At 31.7% G+C, this 24872-nt stretch overlaps 1 protein-coding gene across 4 annotated transcripts in view; it reads right to left on the bottom strand.

Annotated features, from left to right (window-relative positions):
- NIPBL (NIPBL cohesin loading factor) overlaps positions 1-24872 on the bottom strand; it is a 193268-nt gene that overhangs the window by 43960 nt on the left and 124436 nt on the right. For all 4 annotated transcript variants that reach the window (XM_079916587.1, XM_079916586.1, XM_079916588.1 and 1 more), the window contains 21 exons: positions 24658-24852; positions 24350-24421; positions 24164-24253; positions 22491-22594; positions 18815-18901; positions 16319-16550; positions 15363-15514; positions 14722-14802; positions 14160-14260; positions 12585-12723; positions 10944-11026; positions 10221-10353; positions 9038-9181; positions 6801-6890; positions 5490-5704; positions 5276-5378; positions 4559-4657; positions 4311-4457; positions 1918-2052; positions 1067-1165; positions 188-241 (listed from right to left, as the gene is read on the bottom strand). In XM_079916587.1, coding sequence (XP_079772713.1) covers positions 188-241; positions 1067-1165; positions 1918-2052; positions 4311-4457; positions 4559-4657; positions 5276-5378; positions 5490-5704; positions 6801-6890; positions 9038-9181; positions 10221-10353; positions 10944-11026; positions 12585-12723; positions 14160-14260; positions 14722-14802; positions 15363-15514; positions 16319-16550; positions 18815-18901; positions 22491-22594; positions 24164-24253; positions 24350-24421; positions 24658-24852 — 2555 coding nt within the window. The remainder of the gene's footprint in view (positions 1-187; positions 242-1066; positions 1166-1917; positions 2053-4310; positions 4458-4558; positions 4658-5275; positions 5379-5489; positions 5705-6800; positions 6891-9037; positions 9182-10220; positions 10354-10943; positions 11027-12584; positions 12724-14159; positions 14261-14721; positions 14803-15362; positions 15515-16318; positions 16551-18814; positions 18902-22490; positions 22595-24163; positions 24254-24349; positions 24422-24657; positions 24853-24872) is intronic.

Genomic DNA, 24872 nt, shown 5'->3' with positions numbered 1-24872 from the left:
GACAGAATATCAATATTAGTGATTTAGAAAACTTACTTGTAGCAAGCAATTGAACAATTCATTAAACAGGGATATTAACCAAAACATTCAGCTTAATATATTGAAATAAATTTTCCCTACCACAAAGTATATACTTAAAAAATAACTGAAAAACTTCTTTTAAATCATAAAGTCTACAAAAACTCACGTTTTGAAGAAGTTGCTCAAACCAGTCATAGCCAGTATCTCTGCATGCTGCAACCTAAGGGGAGAAATGGTGAAGCTATCAAAGTTAGAAATTTACTTTAAAATATACTTTTGCTATGCTGTAGCCTCAAGTATATAAATATCCAAAGTTCTAAATTAAAAAAATTATTTTTAGAGTAAACTATTTTTTCAGTGAGCCAATAATTCACCATGTTAAAGAACTTTATTCTAAAAATATCTTAGAAGACATTCAAGAAATTAATGTATTGAAATTTTAAAAATGGTATACATTCTGAACAGTATTATTGAATCACATACTATCAGAAAAATCTGTAAGGTCTAAAAACAATAAAAATGGAAATGTTTGCTTCTTATTTTCCTTCTAGATAGAAGATTTAAAGACATTAGTGAAACAGAGTTGATCATGTAATCCATAATATAAAATTTCTTATGTTCAAAACATGAACAGTATTCTGGGTCAAGAAAAATTGAGGCTTATGTGTATAATTAAACATAATGAAACTAATCTTAATTCATGTTTTCTGAAAAAGGTAGAAATTACTATGTCATTTCAGGTTGCCATCCATGGGTTATTGTTATCTTTTTACCCACTTCTCCTTTCCCTTTCAGTTTTCAATCATTGGAAGAATCTGGAGAATTTTAATATCAGCGCTTAACTCAGTGGATGCCAACAAGTGGGGCTAGGTGAAAACAACACTCTCATCTTATTTGCATCCCTTGAGTACATCCAGAAATATAAAGGAAGGGATGCAGTAGAGAATAACCAAATATCTTGTCATTGTCTCTCCCTTTGTAAGACAAGGCAGACCTCAATGAGGTTTGCATCCACAGGGACCACCCTTATTCCAGTCCTTCTTACCACATCAGTGATATTTAAAATTTTCCTTGTCATTGCTTCTTTGTCATTGTGTGGAGTTGGAGTAAACCAGAGTTTTTGGAATGTTTCATTTACTAATTTCTAGAAGAAAGAAAAATTTCAAACTAAGTAACTACAATGAATGTGGCAAAATTCTTAACCCCCAATTCTCATTAAAGCCCAAAACAGAACTATTAAAAAAAAAAAAAAACCTATAAATAACTAAACAAAACACAAATTACCAGAAACTACTGGTATGACATCCTCATTTTTTTTTTTAAATCAGCAATTAACTTACAAAAATTATAATATTTTTCAACTTGGCAATGATTTTAAATGGGTAATACGATGCCTAGTATAGAACTTCTGGAGAGTACACATTCAAATGCTTTTAATCAAACTAAAAACACATTTTTTCTACTTTTGGGGGAGAAGTTGTTAAAAAACAAAAGAAAAACCCCCAAAAGAAATATAGGGACAATCATATATACGTAAATTCACTAATGAACTCAGGATTAAACTTTCAACAAAGTATTTACTAATTTAGAAAACCAAGCATATACCATTTGAAAATCAAAATAAATTTAACTTGATAATAAACTACCTATATACAATGCAATCTCTACAATGATATTAAATATTATAATTGCTAAATTGGTTAAGATCAGATCTTATTAATTAATGCAAGATCTAGAAATAAAAATATATGTCTTTTTCTTGAATTTATAATCTAAAATGATTCACTTTAAAGTATATATATGTAAACTAACAAAATTTATATAAAATAAACATTTAAATTATTTAAAACATTAATTAAAAAATGAAATTTAAAGTAGTCAACATTTTTATCTCACCTTAATACCCTCTTCATCATTCACTCTGCGAATCATTTTTACACACATTTCTGTAATTTTTGGAAATGTTGGTTGTTCAATACAGATGTCTCTTAGAATCTTTATTACCCTTTTTCTGACACTGATACCAGTATCCTAGGAATAGAAAGGTATTTTAAACATCAGAAAAATTGAGATGCTTAGGTGTGGGAAATTTGGTAAAATGAAATCAGAAAATACCAACAAGCAGTATATACACTATTTATTAACATGATAAACATGGTCTATATATTTCCTTTTTATATGCTCTTTTATTAATGTTACTATAAATTTAAGTTATTTTATTATGTTGTCTTTGCTTTTAAAATATATCTAATACATGGAAAAATACGAAATGGCACTGAACACAAGACTAGAGTATAAGCTTGCCAAAATTAAATGGGATAACAAACATGGAACTTTTAGGACAGTGTCTGGCGCTTAAACAGCATATGAAGTATATTTAACAAAAATGTTTAACCTAACTCTTTCAAACCATTGTCACTATATTATGATTTATAGTAAATATAAGAAACAAAGGAACAGATTAAATGAAAAAAACCATGAGGAAATAACAATACTGGCTTGGCCATTTTATTTTATTTTTATTTATTTATTTTTTAATGATATTTTCCTTTTTTTAAAAGATTTTTTGATGTGGAACATTTTTAAATTCCTTATTGAATTTGTTACAATATTGTTTCTGTTTTATCTTTTGGTTTTTTGGCCCCAAGGCATGTGGGATCTTAGCTCCCTGAACAGGGATGGAACTTGCACCCCTGCGTCGGAAGGCAAAGTCATAACCACTGGACTGCCAGCGAAGTCTCTGGCTTGGCCTTTTTAAATTAGTCAATGTCATGGTGGATATGTGTAAAAAAGAGCTAGAGAATACTCTACATAAAATAGAGATGAGGGACTTCCCTTGTGGTGCACTGGTTAAGAATCCGCTTGCCAAAGCAAGGGACACAGGTTCAAGCCCTGGTCCAGTAAGATCCCACATGCTGTGGAGCAACTAAGCCCATGTGCCACAACTACTGAACCTGTGCTCTAGAGCCCGCGAGCCACAACTACCGAGCCTGCGTGCCGCAGCTACTAAAGCCCGTGTGCCTAGAGCCCATGCTCTGCAACAAGAGAAGCCACTGCAATGAGAAGCCCACGCACCGCAATGAAAAGTAGCCCACGCTTGCCACAACTAGAAAAAGCCTGTGTGTAGCAACGAAGACCCAACTCAGCCAAAAATAAATAAATAAATTTATATATTAAAAAAAATAGAGGTGAAATATTGTGGTGGATACTTGGCTGTTCATTGTAATATTTTTCTTTAACTTTACAAGTTTTCATAATTAAAGCATTTTTAAAATAAATAAAAAGCATTGAACAGTTATTCTGTAAAATTATTTCCATTATGCAATTTAGCAATTGTGAAAATATTTTAGGATACATTACTAAGGTAGACACTGTCAGAGTTCATTATATCTGAAAATCCTGAGGAGTTTGTCTTTCACTCTTGAAAAGAGTGAGGCACTAAAATGGAAAAAATTCTTCCACTCTTTCCTTAAAATTCTTTGTTTCCATCAAGATTTTATGCTAGTTGAAGATGAAATTATCTGTAACTCTCAGTCCCACTGTATTCTAATGCTGGGCTAAAGGTGATAAAATAAACTCTTATCATTTCAGAAATACCTAATCCTGTACCTAATGCATCTCTGTTGAGTTACAGAAGAAATCAATATGTCCGCAGTGGGTGGTATGAAAATTCTACAGATATTTTGTAATGCCAGTGTTTCATTTTTTCATTCTTTCATTTTCCAGGGAAATACTTCAGGGCCAGAGAATTCAATGACATAGAAGAAAAGAATATCTTAGAATAGTGTTTCTTAAGTTTGGTCTTAAGACTCAAATGACTTTCTTGTTTAACTTGCAGGTATCTGAGCTTGTCATAATTCAGCTTTCAGGAAACATGCGAATATACATAATGGCCAAAAATACTGTCAGACACCAAAGTTCTATACCTAGTTCTCACTGAAACAATTCTTCCTGTTTATATATGTACATATATAATTACTCTAGATTCCTGTCCAAAATATTTAACTATGCCATGTAGCTCCTATCATTTACTCATTGTAAACTGGCATAATCAAAGGCAAGAGTAACTGTAAAAAGGAATCCAATTTTTGCCAATGATTTGTTTTACAATATTGAGCAGCCCTCCTCTTGAAATATGTCCTTCTTTAGAAAGCTGCTATAGTTTACAGATTAGGTAATATAAATACATAATTGATATCTACATTTCTAGCTTAACATTTTTAAAAAGTGACATTAGGAAGGCAAAATTATACTCATAAATTACAATAAAAATGACATAACAAACATACCAATATTCTTTCAATCAGCATATCATAATACTGCTCAGCAAGCTGAGGTCGACAAAGGACAAATCGACCTAGTAATTCTACTGCTGCTTCTCTGACACTAGTGGAGTTATCCATCAATCGTCCATGAACTCCTCGCTGCATATCCAGCTAAAGAAAAATAAAGAAAACGTAATTTATACTAAGTAGAACGAATATTTTAATTTGAATAGAAAACTCAAATAAAAAGAATCATCTGTGCTCCTCTTTACCCTTGCTAGAATACTGGGGTCTACAGCAACAACCTCAGATAAACACTTCATGGCTTTTGTTCGAACGGCAATTGCATTTTCACCAAGAACTCGAAGGATCTGCCAAGCAAATATTGACATTTTCATCAATTTTAGAACACATAACATTTAACAAAATATAGAAAGAAAACATGCAAAAAAATTAAAATAAATATCATACTCACTTTCCTTTAATTTTTATATAAGTGAGTAAAAGATCTGTTATCTTACTGATCCAAAGCTTTAACTTAAAACATGGTATGGCATTCTATGCTTTAGGGACTTTCCTTTATCCTGGCATTCTCAATTAAACCTGTTTTTTATTGCTATGCTTCATCTGCAAGAACCTGTAGCCCCACTGAAACCTTCCTATCTGTAACTTTAATCAAGGATATTTAGTATCATTTAAATAATAACTTGGAATTGAATATTTTTATAACATCAATCACTCTACCTATATACCATCACTCTACCTGTACCATACAGATACATATCCATTTATCTGTAAAACAAGAATCAATAGGTAAAAGGCATGCAGAACAAAGATATTTTAACAAATATGGAACACAGAAACAAATGTTACTTTCATGATTTTTTAAAATATCTGTTCTCAACAATGAATAGACATCATACTCAAACGCAAGTAACCAGAATTAGAAAAATCAATTTCATTGTATAAGGAATTCTGGTCCAGTTTACCTGTGTCAAATAAATATCAAAGCTCTGGGCAAACGGCCTCATAGAGGCCAAGTATCGAACAATCAAACAAGCATCATCATAGTCCACAGTATCAGAGTTCATCCTGCAACAAAAAGTCATTAAATTTTAATTTATTTAATTTTTTTGTAAAGTAGGTAAATAGATATCAAAGAGATAACTGAAAAAGGAAAGATGTTTTCTCTTTGGATCTTACTTTAATGTGCTGAACTGAGAAGGTGTGGTTTTGATAATGCTCCTAAGAAACTTTTTCCGATTTTCAGCTCGATGCATAATTTGACCAGTTGTCTCAACTTCCTTTGCGTGATGTGTTCCTTCAGATGATTCTTCATCTTTTTGTGATTTCATCGCCTTTTCTGTTTCCAGAGTTGTATCACGGAACCACTGGGCTATATAGAATTTACGAGAAAACTGGAAAGAAATTTGGTGAGATTTGAGTTTGATGAAATTAGTAACAAAATTTCCAACCTACTGATAAAGTGTTCACAATCAGGAATACAAATATCAAGGTTTACTTTAAAAAAACTTCCATCAGATAAAGACAGATTTTAAGAAAGCTAGAACTTTTAGAATATCTAAATGATATAAAACTTATTATTTTACTTTGTCCTAACTGTTATATCAATGACATCAAAAGATAATTTTATAAACACAACTGTATTAAGTCTACAATACTACTATAACTACTTAACTAAGGACGGTATCACACAACGAGTTAGTAAAATTAGAGATGATGGGTCAACTAGAAAAGTTTAGAACACATGGATAAAATGCTGAAGGTAGAAGACTCTATAGTTATTTTCAAAATTTCACCTTACTTCTTCAAGAAATACATAGCCAATTATTATTGAAATATATTAACACTAAGGTACACCTATAATCTGTTCCTTTTAATCTGTTCCTGTTTATTTTTTCACTTTTATTGAGAAATAATGGACGTACATCACTGTATAATCTGTTCCTTTCCACGAAGACTGAAAACCTGCAGTAGTTGGCTGAACAGCTTAGTTATCTCCAACCACTTTAGATGCATATCCCATCAATTAAAAAAAAAATTAAAAAGTGCCCCAATATAGTATATAAATTTTACATATAAACTTCTTTTACTAATATTCTGGATACCTAATATATAAAAAAACAGAATTAAGGATTATAGTTAAAAATAAATATAGATATAAAATTCTAATATTCTTTTTATATGCTAACAGATCATCTCATGCACCACCTGGACAAATGATCTCACTTGGTCTCAAAGATAACCTATGGAAAGATTTCTAAATATTTCCCATGTCACACAATTTTAGTACACTACAATATCTGTACCAGAATTCCATTTAAGACAAATCATTCCATAATCACTCTTTTTCGTTTAGACTATCATGTACCCGTTTTATAAATCAAGATTCCAATACAACTTTCCTCTTTACAACACTTCTCAACTTTCTTACAGACCAAGTTTGAAACAAACATGTAAACTCTCCAATAAAAAGGGAGAATAGAATCCTACCACTAGTGAAGGATCAGTCTCAGTGTTTTCATCCAAGTAATCAAGCAATGCTTTTTGCAACTGTTGGATTTCATCTTCTCCTCCTGAAACCTACAAAATAAACCAAGTAGTAACGAAAAAGATATTACTAATGTTTTTTAACAAATCATCCAGTTGCACATACAAATCTGAGGGAAAAATCTGATAAATGATAAAAATATAAGTATAGGAAGAAACAGAAGAATACTATTTTTGAAAAACGTTATATATCGATAGCTGAAGTGTACTAAGAGCTGAGGTTAACCTTTATTTTTATGAACTACATGTTAACTTTCTTTAAAGAAGCTCGTAAGTAGCTGACATAATAATTATTAGAACAACATGTATGTAAATCTTCAGAGGTAGGAAGGTCTAGCACTGGTTTTCTGTTTGGTAAGAGAGAATTCCAAACTTTTAATCTAGTAAATGGAAACTAATTATTGCCTGAATTATTATGTGTTACAGGTGTCTTTGGGATATTATTTTAAAAAAACATTCTGAAAGGGAAATATTTTTATTTGCAATTAACATAAAATAGTACTTTATTTCATGTAGGATATTAAATATACAGTAGGTATATTTGAGCTGTGCATTTGATCTAGAATCAGAAAGGGACTGAGTCTTTGGTTCTGTCAAGAACAATACAGAAGGAGAAATTAACTCTGAGTTGACATTAATGTCTATAGCTTATTTTCTGGTTTACCATGTGAAATGCCAAATATATGGTTAAGAATATATCTAAGTAGAAAACAAAGATTAGAATAACCTATGTTCTTGGAGTATAGTGAAATGGATACATTCAGAAATTAGTCATAGAACTGTAAACTAGTACACTGTAAAGTTCCAAAAGCTTTTCGGAAGTCTGTCAAGAGTCATAAAAATATTTACCAAGGATCACTCCCCTCAAGTTTTACAGTGTACAGTACATGGTCGTATGTGGCAAATAAGAGGTCCTAGGTCTACTCTCAGAAATACTGAAAATCACCTAGTTACCATTCTTCAATGAAAGGAATCAGCAATACTTGGAGAAATGGCTGATTCCAGGGCTGGCACAAGGAAAGTAAAAGATGAGTCTGAAACATCTTGGGCCACAAAGTCCTCAAGGAAAGATGGGAAGATATCAAAAAGATACAAAAGGCAGTTTAAAGGGGCTCCCACTGGTCAAATCTAGTTCAATTTGAGTGCTACAATAATGACAGCAACAAATGATAATCTATCAAATACAACAGGAATGGTAATATTCCATTAAATGGTAGTATTATATTAATGGTAATTTCTTGCTTTTCATAGCTGTGCTGTGGATATTTAAGTGAGAGTTCTTGTTCGTAGAAAACATACACAAAGCAGTGGTTCTCAAACTTCAGCATTCAACAGAATCACCTGGAGGGTCTGTTAAACCAGACTGCTTGTCCCCACCACCAGAGCTTCTGATTCAGTAGTTCCAGAGAGAGTCCTGAGAATTTGCATTTCTAACAAGTTCCTAGGTGATGTAAAAGTTGGTGCTGCTTGTCCAGGGAATCACACTTTGAAATTCAGGGGTCATGGGGGCATCCTGTCTGCTCAAAATGGTTCAGAAGAAAATAAAAATGCATATACAGATACATATGCGTGTGTATTTTGAAAAAGAATGATAAAGCAAATGTCAACCAGTAAGGGATCTGGGTGAAAGATTAATGGGAACTTTTTGTACTAGTCTTAAAACTTTTCTGTAAGTTTAAAATTATTTCAAAATACAAAGTATAGTAACAAGAAAAAAAAATTAGAGGCATTTGTCATGGCCAGCAATGGATATGGTTATGGACATTAAAAAAAGAAAAAAGAGTAGAAAGAAAATGAAAACATTGTGCATGGTATGATTAGAGATTATTTACCTATCAATTTTCTTAAGTAACTTTTAGTATTACTACCATCTCGTCCATAGTTTAAAAAAAAAAAAAAGGTATTGTTAAACCAAATAGAAAAATAGCATCATACATTCATAACAGTAGTTCACAAAAAGAAAGTAAATTAAGGATTATATAAATCATCTGAAAGTTCCTATTACACATAATTCACCCTACGGTATAAATTTTCTCAGTGGAGCTTTTGAAAAAGCCCATTTTTAGGAGTAACATTTTATTCTGAATCTACAAAATAAAATGCAACACTAACAGAAGAATATCTAAAAAAAGTACTTAACTATTACTTATCCCCCAAATTCAAATTCTTTATCTCAATACCTGTTTTAAAATTCGTTCTATAGACCCTTGATCCATTTTGCTTGTAACAGCATCTTTCCTCAGTCGTGCAGCAACAGTTCCAAGGTAATCAAGAGATGCCACTCTTAAAGCCATCTCTGTTGACTTGTTACTGAATTGATGAACCTACACATGAAAAATAATTTTCTTTTAATTTAACCGATTTATACTATTTTTAATAGCAACTTATAAGTACCAAATCTATGTTGTATTATTTGAAAGTTAAACACTTTTTTCCCCTGTGATATTGTTCCACAAAGTAATTTTTTTAAAAAATTTTATTCTATTTTATTTTTTTGGTTTCACCCCAGAGCGTATGGGATCTTAGTTCCCAGACCAGGGACTGAACCCAGGCCACGGCAGTGAAAGCCCAGGATCCTAACCACTAGGCCACCAGGAAACTCCCAGTAATTGCCTTTTGAGTTTCTGGAATTTTTAACATTTTCATTAAAAAAAAAAAAAAATATATATATATATATAAAATTAAACCTTCCTAAGAACACAGTCACTTTCTTTAAATGTAGGCTAAACTCTATAAAATGGGATTATTACTGAGTAAGAATTTGTTAGGCTGGAATTCTGATGCCTATGAAAAATTATCTTGGTTTCAGAATAGTATTAAGTTTTCCAGCTGACAAAAAGTAAGGTCCCAAAAACTTTGTAACAATTGCACAAGTCCAAATGTAGTCTAAAGATAAAAAGAAAAATCACAATAGTATTTCTTTGCATTTCCCTAATACAATATTACATTAGGACTAAAACGTGTCATGTTTTTAGAAATACTCTTAAAGATGACAGAGTTCACATTAATCAGTTTCATGCTTTGAAATGAATTAACTACAATAACTTATGACTCAGTGTTGAGATGCTTTTAACTAACAATACCTCCAAACAAAACAAAACAAAACAAAAAACAACAACAAAAAAAAGTTTTTTAAAGCACTGTTATCTTATGTAATGAAATGAAAGCACCGAAAGTCACAACATTTCAAAGTTTCTACGAGGTACTGACAGTATTGTGTACAGTTATGCACATGCAAAAATAGAGATGCAATGGTCATATTTCCTTACACATTTTTAAAGAATTCATCATCTGTGAATCAGAGTACATCCTCATTATGTTGTCTTCTAGTAATCTAATAATCTTTAAATGCTATACTCTTACCAACAGTCTCCCTAACAAACTAAGGAGTAGTTCAGCAGCTGGCCATTCAGGCTTATTGACTGTTGAAAGAAGGTCTTGAACAAAATTTTCAAATAGTGGTCTGTAATCTTCTTCACCTTGCTTACTACCACATCTGTTCAAAGATAAATAATGGAAAGGCTGTGAATTTAGGTGACATGTTCACCAATATGACTAAAACTTTGTTAACTAAGTTTTCCTCTTCTCTCACAACTAAACATGGTATAAGAGAGTACATTAAATAAAATATGGTTTAAAATGAATCTGTTTCTCAATCTTCATTTTTTCCCCCTACTACAGGGAATTCATTTATTGACATTAACATAATTTTCTGGTAAGTGTAACACATTTTAAATAATGACCATTGTTTTTCTATGAGATTACTATAAATTCTTATGAAAGCTAAGGAAACCTCTCTCCCCAAACTTTCCTATTCAATTAGAAAGTTCCAAAATTCACAGAAAAAAAATTATAGAATTTCAAATAGAACTTTAACTTTGGAAGTTCAACATATGAGCGAGTTTATAAAATTTTAGATTTTTAATATTCTAATTTCCTCATTTTAAAGATAAGGAAATCAGGGGTCAGGGAGATATAGTCAAGGTTCAGATTATGGCAGGAAGTTGGATTAATCTTTTACATAAAATAAATGAACTATTCTCTATATGGCGAAAATAAAAATCAGATTATGTTAATTTTACTCACTTTTTAAGGAAGATGGAAAGGAAGTTTTGGGCTGTTCGCATGGCTGTTTCATAAGAATTGGTAATGACAACATCTTGGTCAACCTAGATTGAGAAAAATGAATTTATACAGATATAAGAAATAACCTACAAGTTATTTCAGTTGCTACTGCCATGTTATTACTGAATATAGGGGCAATACATTTAAATACTAAAAATCTTAACTATTAGATATAAAAAGAGAAGCTACAATTAGCATACTAAATATATTTCAATACTTCATAAAAACTAAAATATTGATAAGAGTTCATTTTTATTTATTAAAATATGTTAAGAGTGACAAATGTGTTTAACAAATGAAATATCAACAGTTGTTTATCATGATCAGAACAGTTCTGATTGAAAATATCAACACAAAAAGAATTTCAAAAAAAATTCCAAGCTCAAAGTTTATGGAATGCTAGAATACTAAAAAAATTCAACTCCTTCATTACAAATTTAAAGACCAGGATATAAATAGTTAATTCAAAGTTGTGGAAACCCGAAAAGTGAATAAATATATGAAAAAGTTCACTAGTAACCAGAAAAATGCAAAATAAAACATGGTATCATTTCATACTAACCAGACTAGGCAAAATCAAAATGTAAGAATGTAAACTAGAACACCACTTTAGTGAGAAAACTGACAAGTTCCAGTGAAGTTAAAAGTGCATGTACACTATGATTTAATATTCTATTTCTAAGTATATCTAGAGAAACTTTTGCTTCAAGTTGTTGTATGTCATATATGATGTGTTTAACCTAAATCAAAAAGAATCTAGCATTAGTTACATGTATTAAAAACAATGGTGAGTGAAAAAATTAGCTGTAAATATGTCACTATATCATTTATGTAAATTAAAAAATTCTGCATCAAATTTATACAGATAAATAAATAAATAAATGGACGAAGATAAACATTCACCAATGGTAAGGAAAAAACTAAAAAGAGAACAGTGAGATTAGGAGAAGGGGAGAACAACAGGGACCTCAACATTTTTGATATTCATTTTATACTTTATTAACCAGTCACTTTATTATTTATTACTATACACACAGCCACGACTATAACAGAATTAGGAAATAAAATTATCCCTCTTTCTTTTGAACTTCTTTGAGGTAAAACTATAAAACTTGGAAAAATTTTAAGTGTTGATGGGTAAGAGCTACAAAACCAAAAGCAAATCTTAGCTATGAGTTATTCAATAGTGAGGGCATAAACTCATTTTCTGCATGAATTTAACATTAATTATATTAACGATTATTTACTGTATGTGATTATAGATACTACATATTATAATTATAATATTATTCACTTTCACATTCAATATCTCACTTGAGTCTTACAACTTGTAATAGTAGGCTTGTTAGGTATTATCATCCCCATTTTATAGCTGAAGAAACAAACTCAGAGTAAAATGATTTGTATGTTTCATGACTGGTGGATATAATAGTCAGGACAAGAACGCAAGTCTCCTAAAACTTAGTTTAATGCTCTACAAGGATCTGCAAGCCCAGTCATGAAGCCCTAATTAAGAACTTCAGTTTTATAAGAATGGCAGAGAATATAGTTGCTTCCTCCTACAAAAATACACAGTTATAAAACTTACAAATGACTCCTTACTTTTTTATTTGAGTCCTCTTCTGAATTAGAGTCCTTCTCTGATGATGGTAAGTGTACCACACACTGAATTAGTTGTAAAACCAGTGCTGTAACCATCTGAATATACATAGGCTCTCCATCCATATCACTACTGTTTAACCTTTAATGGAGAAGAAAATATTTAAATCTTACAGAGTATGAAGAGAATTTCATTTTACATGTCATCTATGATCTGAAAGTTTCAGGATGCTTTCTTTACCAATATTTCTAGGCATTGTCTTTACTGCTTATAATAGCATCCTTAAGTCTAATTATTTCTAACTTCTCAAAAAACCAACTAAATGCGTATGCATAGATAATTAAAATAGTCAAAGGAAAAATGCAGTATTTAATATAAAATTCTATACTTTATATACGTACTGCAGATTGAACAATTATAACAAAAAATATCAATATTTTTCAAAATGATTTTTAAAATGAGAAGTCTTCAGGATTTCCCAATGCCCAGGCATTCTGGTATTCATTTTCTTATTAAAATCTGCTACATAGTCAGCTCCTGATCATATGTTAGAGTATGAGTGACACAGAATATAAAATAATCTATGTTATAGAATATTTTATGACATAGAATATAAAAAATCAAATTTTAAATCTTTTTGTTTAAAAAATAGTTAAAAACGTAAGAATTCCTTTAGATGTTGATAGCTTTTCTTCAGGTTTTAATGGACAATAGATGTTTATCAATACACAGTCTAAAAAATTAAGATAAAAACAATTATTTTACAGAAGACAGCCTTCAAAGCAATCTAAATATAACCCTATATGCTAGGTCAACACATTTAATCAGCCAGGAATATTATAATGATAGTTATGAAAATCATGATGATTACCTATGCCAACAAAGGCAATAATGCTGACCACAGCAGTGGATAACATTCCTTAGTTACTCTGTGCTTAGTGATTAAGAGCGTTTAATTGTCATGTCTATTTTCTATACTTCTGTTAGAGTAATTTTTCAGCTCTCTTTTAAAAATATTATGTAATGACTTACTACTGTATAAAGGATTAAGTTCAAGTTCCTTCGTAAGGCTTATAAAATCCTTGAACTGCCTCTGACTCTGGAGCCGTATTTCCTATTGCTCTTCTCACAGGCCAATAGTTCTTAACCAGGGATGATTTTGCCCTTCAGAGAACATTTGCCAGTGTCTAGTGAAAATTCTGGTAATTGTAATTTGAAAAGGTGCATTTCTTTTGGTATCTATTAGGTAGAGGTCAAGGATGCTGCTAAGCATCTTACTATGTACAGGACAGCACTGCAAAAAAGTATTATCTGGCCCCAAATGTCAATAACGCCAAGACTGAAAATCCTTGCCACAGATCTTTACACTTGAGAATCACTGAACTTTTAAGTCTCTAAAATGTGCATTGTTATTTCTCACACCTACGGTATTCTTCACGCTGTTCTGAGACTGAATTGCCTCTCTTTTATTTGATCATCAAAATAAAAATCAGACAGAAATGATAAAGAATTAAAATATGATGGCTACAGTACAATGGAGTTCTTCATTATACTCAGACTTTGCTATAGTTAGTTACCTGAAGTTCCTTAAGCTCCTCTTGCTGGTAGGTAATCTTGCAAGTGAAGTAAAAATTTCTTCCAAAATTAACTGCCTATGTTTTTCATATCTTGAGAATACCTATTTAGTAATTATAAGATTCCAAATTTAGTTTGTTATAATTATTTGAAAATAAACAAAAATGATACTATACCATGTGATAAAAAATATTATCTGCCATTCAGAATGAAAATGTTTTCATCATCTTCGATGGCAATGACTTAATTTGCTCAACTTTTCTATCATTAATTATGACATTCTTGTAGAAGTCATAGTATGCTAGTTTCATCTAGAGGAATATGATATCTTGGGTTTGAAACGTAAGCCAAGATTTAAATGATTTAAAATAATTGATTTTATAGTAAATATTAAGGAATTAACTAAAATATTTTTAAATATTTAGAAGTGTTTGAAATCTAAGGCATACTAAAATAGTCCTCACAGAAAACTCAAATCTGCATTAGTTTTTGCACATTTGGATTGAAGGATACCACTGTTATTTTTCTGAGAGATAACTAAAAATGTGAAGTGATTATACTTACTGCAGTGACTAACTTAATGGCACACAATTGTAATTCACTGACATTTTCCACAAAAAATGGTGTTATTCCCATTGATGATACCTGCACAGACACAGACAGTAATCAGTACACATCTGTAAGAGATTTCAGTAACATTCTGCCTTACTAAATCCCAAAGCATTCATAAACTTCTGGAAAACAACGAGAGCATTTTCTTTTCCCTCATCAATCAGCACCTAGTTTTTCCTTTTGTTCCCTTTCACCCTCAAGCAAATTAGCACAGACCTTCCTTCATAGCTGCCATTCCTCTGATTTCTAACTTCTGGATTGATAAATGTCACAGGAATGTAAAAAACAAAAAAAGTTCACTGTTCTGGAAGAAGTATCCTCACACATTTTAAAGGAAATGATCATTTATCTTTCAAATAATTTACAGTTTAGAATTTATACTACATTCACCTGTCTTCTGCCCCAAACGTTTCTTTTTAAAACTTCCCTAGGCTCTTATTTCTTCCATTTAGATATAAAATACTCTGAATGGAAAAAATTAACATAGTGCTGGTATTATTGAGTGAGCGAGGTTATACTGAACTCAATTAGGTCCCTTATTCTCCTTTATTTTTTTGGTCTAGAAATATGGAAAATGCTTGAAAAAAACTTACCTGAAGAATTGTTGTGTCTGTAAGAAGCTGTATTTCTAGTAGTTCTGATAAGCTGCTAACAATGTCACAAACTTTATTATAAAGCATTACTATTACTCTTTGCTTATGGGTAGAACATTTAGCCCGTTTTGCCTTTGAACTTAACAAGCCTCCTAAAATGAAAAAAAAATCAAAACAAGGAATATATCAACTTTTAATAATGTTTATTAAAAAATAATAAAACCGCTTTCTGAATTAAAAGAACACACCTTTTTCCCCCCCTATATAAAAATACAACCTGGCAAATAAAGCTGTCTATTTATTAAAAGAGAAAATTATTCTTTAGGGAATATTCAGTTAGAAAGTCAACATCCTTATAACAGATAATTCATGGTACATTTCAGTGGCTATTAAATTCTTGTATCTTAAGGATTACTTTATTTCTATTTTTTTCCACTGACTGGAGCAGGATATTAAGATTATATTTCCCTTGAAATCAACTTGCAATAATTAAACAACAGGTAATTAATGGTAGGTATTCGTGATCCAAGTTTGCCCTCCTCTTTAAATGTATACATGTTAACATACATGACTCATTTATAAAGATTATAAATAAGAGAAAGAATTATATATCTTTAATCAATCCATTTTGTAGATAGTATTTTGGGTAAAATTTGGGGGAAGTGATAAATGGAACCAGAAGCTACTATTACCTAGGAAAATCTCAGACCAGTAGAAATTACTTCTTATTATATGTAAATAGTTGCTAAAGAAATTATTACTGAACAAGTACTGGATTAAAACAAGTTCTATATTCTAGTCAAATGTAAGCCAGTGTTTATTACAATTTATATAATCAAACAATTTCGGTGCCATTTTAAGTCACTGCATTCTGACCCATCCGACGTGGTAAAATTATATAACAGGTAATTTTGATATTATACTAAAAAACTATCAGTATAAAAGGGCAAACTAACCTCCATGAGGATCTAATCTGTAAACAGGATCATACTGAGGATAAAGTGTATTCTGCAAATGAAATTTAGTGTACTGTATAACTCTTTCGATTACATCCTCAATATATACAGCTTTTGGCATGTTAGGGGATGTCATAATGTTGATAGTTGTAAGACAGGCATCTGCTGATTTTGTCACTCTCTCCATAATAAGGTCTCTCCATAACCTTTCTTCTTCTTCAGTATCATTATTCTATAAAACAGTACATTGTTAATGAAATGGAAATAAACACATTTATAGGTTAAATATTTTTAAAAAATTATAATATATTTGATTTTCACGGTTGAAAACTTGGTGAGAGTTATGGTGTGTGTATGTATATTTAAAGAAATCAGGAATGAAGTACAAATACTTATATTACATTAAGTATGATTTGTTTCAATGTTTTCAAACATAATGTACTCTTATCTCCTAATTTCACCACTAAATGACATTCCAATCACAAACTTATAGTTATGTTTATCTTTTGTGTAATTTATTCAAATCTACGATTTTAGTTAAAGATCATAATTATACATAAATCATTTTGTGTTTGGGGTTAAAAACATTATGATAATATTAAAGCTTTTTAGTTCTGCTTGCTCTTGTGAGAGCAAATAAAAATTAACAACAAAGGATAGACCCTTATTTAAAAGTAGTAAAATGTTATCGACTCAAATCACTCCTAATAACTGTTTTTCAACAATACTGTATTTTTGAAACTGAGACTAAAAAGTGGTGATTATGTAGACTACTGAAAACATAATTTATTTTCTAAAATAGATTATTCAACAACTGACAGACTATATTTTAATTTACACATCAGCAACCTGCATTACAATTGGGAAAAAGTGCTTTAAATCTTACTTTTAAAGTGAAAATTCTTCTATCACATCCTTAGTTATGAAATATCAACTTTATGTTCTAGGAATACTTGTGTATGCATGCTATTCAAAGCTTATAACATTGGGAAAAGGAATAAATAAAATATAATATTTGTAAAACACAGAAGGGCTTTCTAAATCACTCATGCCTAAAAACTCTATCTCTTTCATTTTACTACTTACATACCTACTTAAAAAAATAAAGTAACTTTTCTTTGATATTGAAATTGCTGTTTCGAAGAGTCAGTTTAGGAGGCTCATCGCTCATATCAAACATTAAGGCTTAAATGCAACACACTAAATAGTGCTAAGGTTTTCAGGAATGAAAATAATTTCATTAAAACTGACTCAGCCAGTTCTCCAGAACTGTAGATTCTTGATATTTACCACAATTTCTTGCCAAAGTGTTTTAAATAAAACGTGTAGACTAAAAATGTAGTATATTGCCACTATAGGTCCTCTAATCCCTTAGTTTCTATGATTCAAAAACTAATTTAAAAAGGGCATTGGAAAAATATGGATATATTTAATAAAGCATAGAAATACCACCTGACATTATTTCTCTACATTTTTAAATTCCATGTAGATCACTTAGCACTCCTGTGGCTTCTGCAAACATATCAAGAACATTTCCCTCACGAGATATAATCCAGTGCACGTGCTAAATACATATAGTATATATGTACATATGAGAATGGAAGTATTATCTACCAAAACTGTTAACAGTGGTTGCTGCTGGATGAAAATGGAACCTTTCTGTTTTTTGTGTTTTGAAAATTTTCTATAATACACTACTTTTGTAATCAGTCATTTAAAAATAAAGAAATTTCATTAACTCAAAACATTCCCAGATCCTTATCTCTTACATTAAATTCCAATAAGAATTAGTGTTTGAATTCATTAATGTTAGACACCAAGATCAATTCAAATGCACATATGATTTTGAAAGTCTGCTATAATGCTAGGAAGGTAGATCCCAGTTCATAAATCATTATACCACGTTGCCACTGCTTTTGATAAAACACACTAAAATGTAACGACAGTTGCAGTTAACATTTATTGAGAACTTATAATGTGCCAGACATTGTTAAGCAGGTTACATGAATTAATTTATTTAATATCCTTTCAACAACCATTTGAGCTACATATAAAAACAATACATAAGGATTAACATTTTAGGATACATTAGGAAATCACCATAAGGTTTCCAACTATTTATTTCTCCAGGGAAGTTCAAGGAAAAGAATTACTACCTACTAACATTTTATAAATGAAAAGACATTTTAAACACTCATCCACTTACAAAAGGAAGAGCATAATGTAAGATTAAAGAATGGTCTTTTGAATTGAATGAATTTACATCTGTTACTATTCTTATTTATATCAAATCTGTGAATTGATAATGTGTAACATTAATTTTAAACAGCAAAAAATCCAATTCTAACTGCAAGGCTTAATGTGAACTAGTAAATGTGGTAACAAGCTCAAATTAATGAAATTCGGAATTTTCTCTATAAATCAAAGTTCCATATGAAAAATGTTACATCTTAACAATAGAAAGGGTAAAATTAACAACATGGATCTTAAACTTACATGATTTAACAAAGTGGAGAGCTTTGACCCATCTTGAATATTCTTCTCCAAGATATTTAGGACTTTCACAGTTTTGTCAGTGGAAAGCTAAAATTGAAGCATAAATTCTTTCATCAATCATTGGTAAATGTAATAAATTATTCAAGAACTATTCTGTACAATTATTCCCTTTGGCCAATGGAATATACAGCATTAACACCCTCTTAAAGAGTGGAAACATAAAACTTTCCTACTTAGATCCTCTACTAAAATCTGATTATGTAGAGAACTTAATTACTTGTTTTTGAAAGACAGATAGCAAACACAGAATGGGCACATATGTATGTTACTAACTCAAATCTTACCACATAGCTACTTAAGACTGAATTTGTTCTGATGTCTGGCCCCTTGCTCTCATGAAAGTGACACTGAACATGCATATGAACACACAGGCACAAACACACACTCTCTAAACATTTCATCTGTTGAATTAATTATAACATGGTTTCCACACTACAATGTTATTTAGTGGGTGTCTTAAAATCCCAGGTAATATTTTGAATAACAGAAGCCTGAATCTGAGAATGATAAAAGTTACAAATGTGATAACACTGCTTTATTTGGTAGAAATTTTTCTTATTTTTAAAATATGTTTCATTTCTTACAAATAATGTTTCCTATATTTAAAAACTTAATAGTTGATTTAGAGGTTCTGCGAGGAAGCAACTGTTACTCATTCCCTTGACTGAATAGGTCTCCTTTTAGACTCTTATCATGCAGCTAGGACACTTACTGGAATCAGCCAGAAGAGTCAAATGGGAGCATCAACAAAATAACCTGACATTAAGTACATTTTGATTATTCGTATGCTGGCTTACAGAAAAAATTTCCTCCAAATATTGCTTTAGATAATTTCACAACAGATTAAACTACTGAGACTTTTGGTAAACTGTCCATGCTTTGAAAATATTCAGCAAATTCACCTTTTGAAATAGAAATATTAGTTACATGTAACTATAGAACTTATGAAATAAAACCTAAGATTGGCATTGGCACTTCAGAAAACTGAAGCCATATTCCTGTATACAAAAGAAATCAACATATTCCTCATTGCACACAGTAATAGCAATGTGAACTAACAGTACATTAATTCTTGGTTAATTATGTGATATGTCTGTATAGCTTTAAAAACCAAACTCAAGGAACCTTTGTGCACTGTTGGTAGGAATGTAAATTGGTGCTGCCACTATGGAAAACCGGTATGGAGGCTCCGCAAAAAAATAAAAATAGAACTACCATATAATCAAACAATTCCACTTCTGGGTACATATCTGAAGAAAACAAAAACACTAATTCATAAGCTATATGCACCCCCATGTTCAGTAGAGCATTATTTACAATAGCTAAGACATGGAAGCAACCAAAGTGTCCACTCCACTGGTAGATGAATGGATAAAGAAAATGTGGTGTGTGTGTGTGTGTGTGTGTGTGTGTGTGTGTGTGTGTGTCTGTGTGTGTGTGTATTCAGCCATGAAAAAGAAGGAAATCTTGCCATTTGCAACAACATGGATGGAACTTGATGGCATTATGCTAAGAGAAGTCAGACAGAGAAAGATAAATGCCATTATGATCTCACCTATATGTGGAATCTAAAAAAAAAGAATTCATAGATATAAAGAACACATTGGTGGTTGCTAAAGGTGGGAAGTGGGGGTGGGTGAAGTTGGTGAAGGTGGTCAAAAGGTACAAATTTCCAGTTATGAGATAAGTACGTCCTGGGAATATGATGTACAGCACAGTGACTATAGGTAATAATACTGCAGTTTATATTTGCAAGTTGCTAAGAGAATACAACTTAAAGGTCTCATCATAAGAAAAAATCTGTAACTATGTGTGGTGACGATGTTAACTAGATTTACCGTTGTATCATTTTGCAATACATACAAATATTGAATTGTTACCTTGTACACCTGAAACTAATATAAATGAATACAAAATGAGTAAGTGATTATATCTTATCTTTGGAAAAAAACATTAAAATATTTCCCAGTCTACTTTAAAACTCAATAAATAAGTTTAATTTGTTGAGAGGATAAATTCTTCAGGTAAATATAGTCTTCTATTAATTCTTTTACTATTCCTGGAGAACAAATCATTATCTCTACATTATAGACTAAGAAACTTAAGACTTAAGAGTAGATAATTGTGTATAAGAGGAGACTGATTAGAAGATGAGGAGAGAGGATTTGTCTTGAAATTATATTTGCATAGCAATCATGCAGTGGTTTAGGGGGTGACTGGTAGCTCATAAAGATTATGGGAAGCTAGCCCTTGATGCTGTCACTATTGTTTAAAGTTATTATTAATGAAAAAATATTCTGCTCTTCCATTAGTGTAATGAGACTACTCAGCAACAGAGAGCTCAGAGGAAAGACAACTCACGAAAGTCATTATAAAGCCTACAGCAATGAGGTTCTGTACTTATTAACAATTAATGTGTTAACAGACATAGAGAACAGACTTGTGGTTGCCAAGGGGGTGGGGGAGTGGGGAAGGGAAGGACTGGGAGTTTGGGATTAGCAGATGCAAACTATTATATATAGGATGGATAAACAACAAGGTATATAGCACACGGAACTATATTCAATATCCTGTGATAAACTATAATGGAAAAGAATCTGAAAAAGAATATATATAGATGTATAACTGAATCACTTTGCTGTACAGCAGAAATTAACACATTGTAAATCAACTATACTTCAATAAATAAACTAAAAAAAATCCCAACAATTAATGGGTTAAAACCGTGGCTTTACTCTTTCACCAATGTAAATGGCTAAAGGAAATGTCAAAGAAAAATTTAGTGTATTTCTGCATTTAAATAATCTAAATATGTGAGACAATGAAAAAACAAACAGTGACAAAAATCCAGGACTGTGCCTCTTTCAATGCAAAAATGATTTTCTTTAGAATGATTGCAGAATATTTCTTGGATTCAAGCTTTGTTGTTTTGTTTTTTTTTTTTTTTTTTTTGTGGTACGCGGGCCTCTCACTGTTGTGGCCTCTCCCGTTGCGGAGCACAGGCTCCGGACACACAGGCTCAGCAGCCATGGGTCACGGACCCAGCTGCTCCACGGCATGTGGGATCTTCCCGGATCCGGGGCATGAACCCGTGTCCCCTGCATCGGCAGGCGGATTCTCAACCACTGCGCCACCAGGGAAGCCCTGTTTTTTTTTTTTTTTTTTTCTTTTTTCTATGAAATAATTCTGGGAACTTCCCTGGTGGCACAGTGGTTAAGAATCCGCCTGCCAATGCAGGGGACACAGGTTCGATCTCTGGTCTGGGAAGATCCCACATGCTGTGGAGCAACTAAGCTGTGTGCCACAACTACTGAGCCTGCGCTCTAGAGCTCGAGAGCCACAACTACTGAAGCCCACGCGCCTAGAGCCCGCGCTCCTCAACAAGAGAAGCCAGTGCAATGAGAAGCCTGTGCACCACAAGGAAGACCCAATGCAGCCAAAAATAAATAAATACAATAAATAAATATATTTTAAAAAAATAAATAATAATTCTGTTACACTCTCAGAAGGCAACCGTGAATTTTCTTTTCATCATTATTTTATGTAAACTTTGCAATTTACCTTTAAAACTTTAATTTCAATTAAGTAAAGTTATAAATTTTACTTTAGTAGATACCTTATCCATTATACCCATTGCTTTAATTTTAGCAGATTCACTGCCAAGTTCGTTAAGTTGATGTTTTCCTAACAGCAGTTCCTGAGGAATTTCATCATCATCACCTGAAAAACCAATCCAAACATACACAGTTTAGGTAAAAGAAACAGTTCAAAATAGTAAGCTTTATTTCTTAATAATTTCTGGATATACAAACAGATATAAACAAACTAAAATAACATCCTAGGACGCCTCTGTAAACCTCAAGCAAACCCTGAATGAAAGGGGACAGAGGTTAAAATTAGAGCTCTGACTAAGATGGGAAGATGAGATATCTTATCTTAACTACTTTATGACCCTTCTCAACCAAACTCTCTGCCCCAGGAGGCTGACCTGTATGGACTACATCAACAGTCTCCCATGCCCTCTGGCTTCTGTTTGGGTTCAGCCAGTGGGTTGCCCTGTCAGAAGATCAAAGAGGAGGAGAGTGAGGTCAGGGTATTTATATCCCTGACTCCTTCCTTGCAAGGTCTGCTCAAGCTGCTTATGTCCTCTGACCAAAAGATTACTTCTTTTTTCACGGCAACCTATTCTACAACTTTTTTTCCTTTTCCTATTGACTGAGTTCTGTTGATTTCACTTTACCCTTGTTCCTTTGGGTGTAGGGATGGTAAAAGTTCGAAGTCTGGGTTTTGGCTGTATTCTGCCCCAATCTTTGTAATCAGTCTCTTTGTAAATAACTCCTTCTCAAATTATCCTAATTTGAGAGTGCCATATGACTTCCTGTTCGGATCTTAAATGACATGGAAGACAGTTTCCCAGCACAGAATTGGAAAGTTTTAGAAATGATGAGATAGATACTTCAAATAATGGGGAAATGCATTAATGATACTTAGGCAAGTAACTGTCACAAAAACAAATACTTTTAAAATAAAGGGTAATATACCTTTTAATGCATTTTCAAATAGATGTACTAATATCAGAATTATTGTACGCCATCTAGCTGTTGTATAAATTAGTGTTTGTATCTACTGAAAGTGGCATAAAATTGTTGAGAGTAGCTCTAAACACTGTAAGCAGTGTTTTTTTATAAGCCTAACACCTTTAGATCTATAGATATGACCTTTACATATTACCGTAAATGTAATATTACATTAATCCTACTGTATTGATTGCTTTTCTATTTTGTTTTCCATATTAGATTCTGTATTACTTAAAGCCAGAGGTTGGGGTATTTATCTCTGCACCTCTTGCACTTAACATACTACTGACAAACAGCAATTATTTAATAAATACTGGCTTTTAGAATAAATTAAATATGTTCCTATTTCTACATCTTTACTCATATTAGTACCCGTCTTATCTAGGGCCCATTCAAGTTTCATCTGCATAAAGGCTTTACTAATTACTCTAACCTACTGCGGTAGCTGCACTCTCAGGACTCTTAAAAAAACACTATCAACACTCAACTAATTTAATACTTGATTTTTATACCAAAGTTTTCAGTTACTTGATAACACAGACTAGACTTGACTCCACAGCTAGGTTTCAAGTTTCTTAAGAGCACAGACCATGCCTCTGTACTCTGTATCCACTAGAGTAACTGGCAGAAAGCTTAACACATAGGTAAATAAATATATCTTAAATTCAGTTTATATTTAGAGGTAAACAAATATATTTTAAAATGATTTTACCAAATGCAGTAAAATCCATATCTTCTAAATTATCCAAAATATTCTCTATTGAGGCTGTGAATCTCTTAAAAGTTGAAGAATCCATCATTTCTGGAACAGAGGGAAAAAAATCCAAAACTTATTATCCACATTCCAAGTAGAAAACTGAAGTCGAAGACTATGAATAAAGACAAACTAAAATGTTACCTTCAGGTGTTAATTTTGGTTCATAAGCTTTCCGCTTCTTCTGTTTTTCTTTTTTCTTCATTTTTCTAGCAACTAAAATGAACAAAAAGAAATACTGAAATGCAGTAATTACAACTTAAAATATATGTATTTGTTTCACTTTCTTCCTGAACATTAAATACTTTAACAATAATCATTGCCAATCCAAACTTTTGTCTTGATTAAAAATTAGTTATTAGTCCATAAAAAAGGTATAAAAATTCTTCAAAGTTAAAGCCCTAAATTTAAAATCAGCTTATGTAAGAAATCCGTTGACACTGATGAATTACCCTCACTAAGGCTGGGAGGAGGAGAATAATCTTCCATGTCAGAATCTGACGGGCTTCGGTTTCGATAACGACCACCTGAACTCCTTCTTCCTTCATGAGAATGGCCACTTCTCCTATGATCCCCAGAGCTTCTTCTGTCACGCTCTTCATATTCCCAAGCTTTATCATCATCTTTTTTATGTCGTTTCCTAGAGGCTAGAAGCAAATCCCCATGA

The sequence above is a fragment of the Stenella coeruleoalba genome (genome assembly GCF_951394435.1).
Source record: "Stenella coeruleoalba genome assembly, chromosome: 3".
Taxonomy (NCBI): Eukaryota; Metazoa; Chordata; class Mammalia; order Artiodactyla; family Delphinidae; genus Stenella; species Stenella coeruleoalba.
The sequence above is the reverse complement of the archived record's forward strand: the minus strand, read 5'-3'. Positions and strand labels throughout refer to the sequence as shown.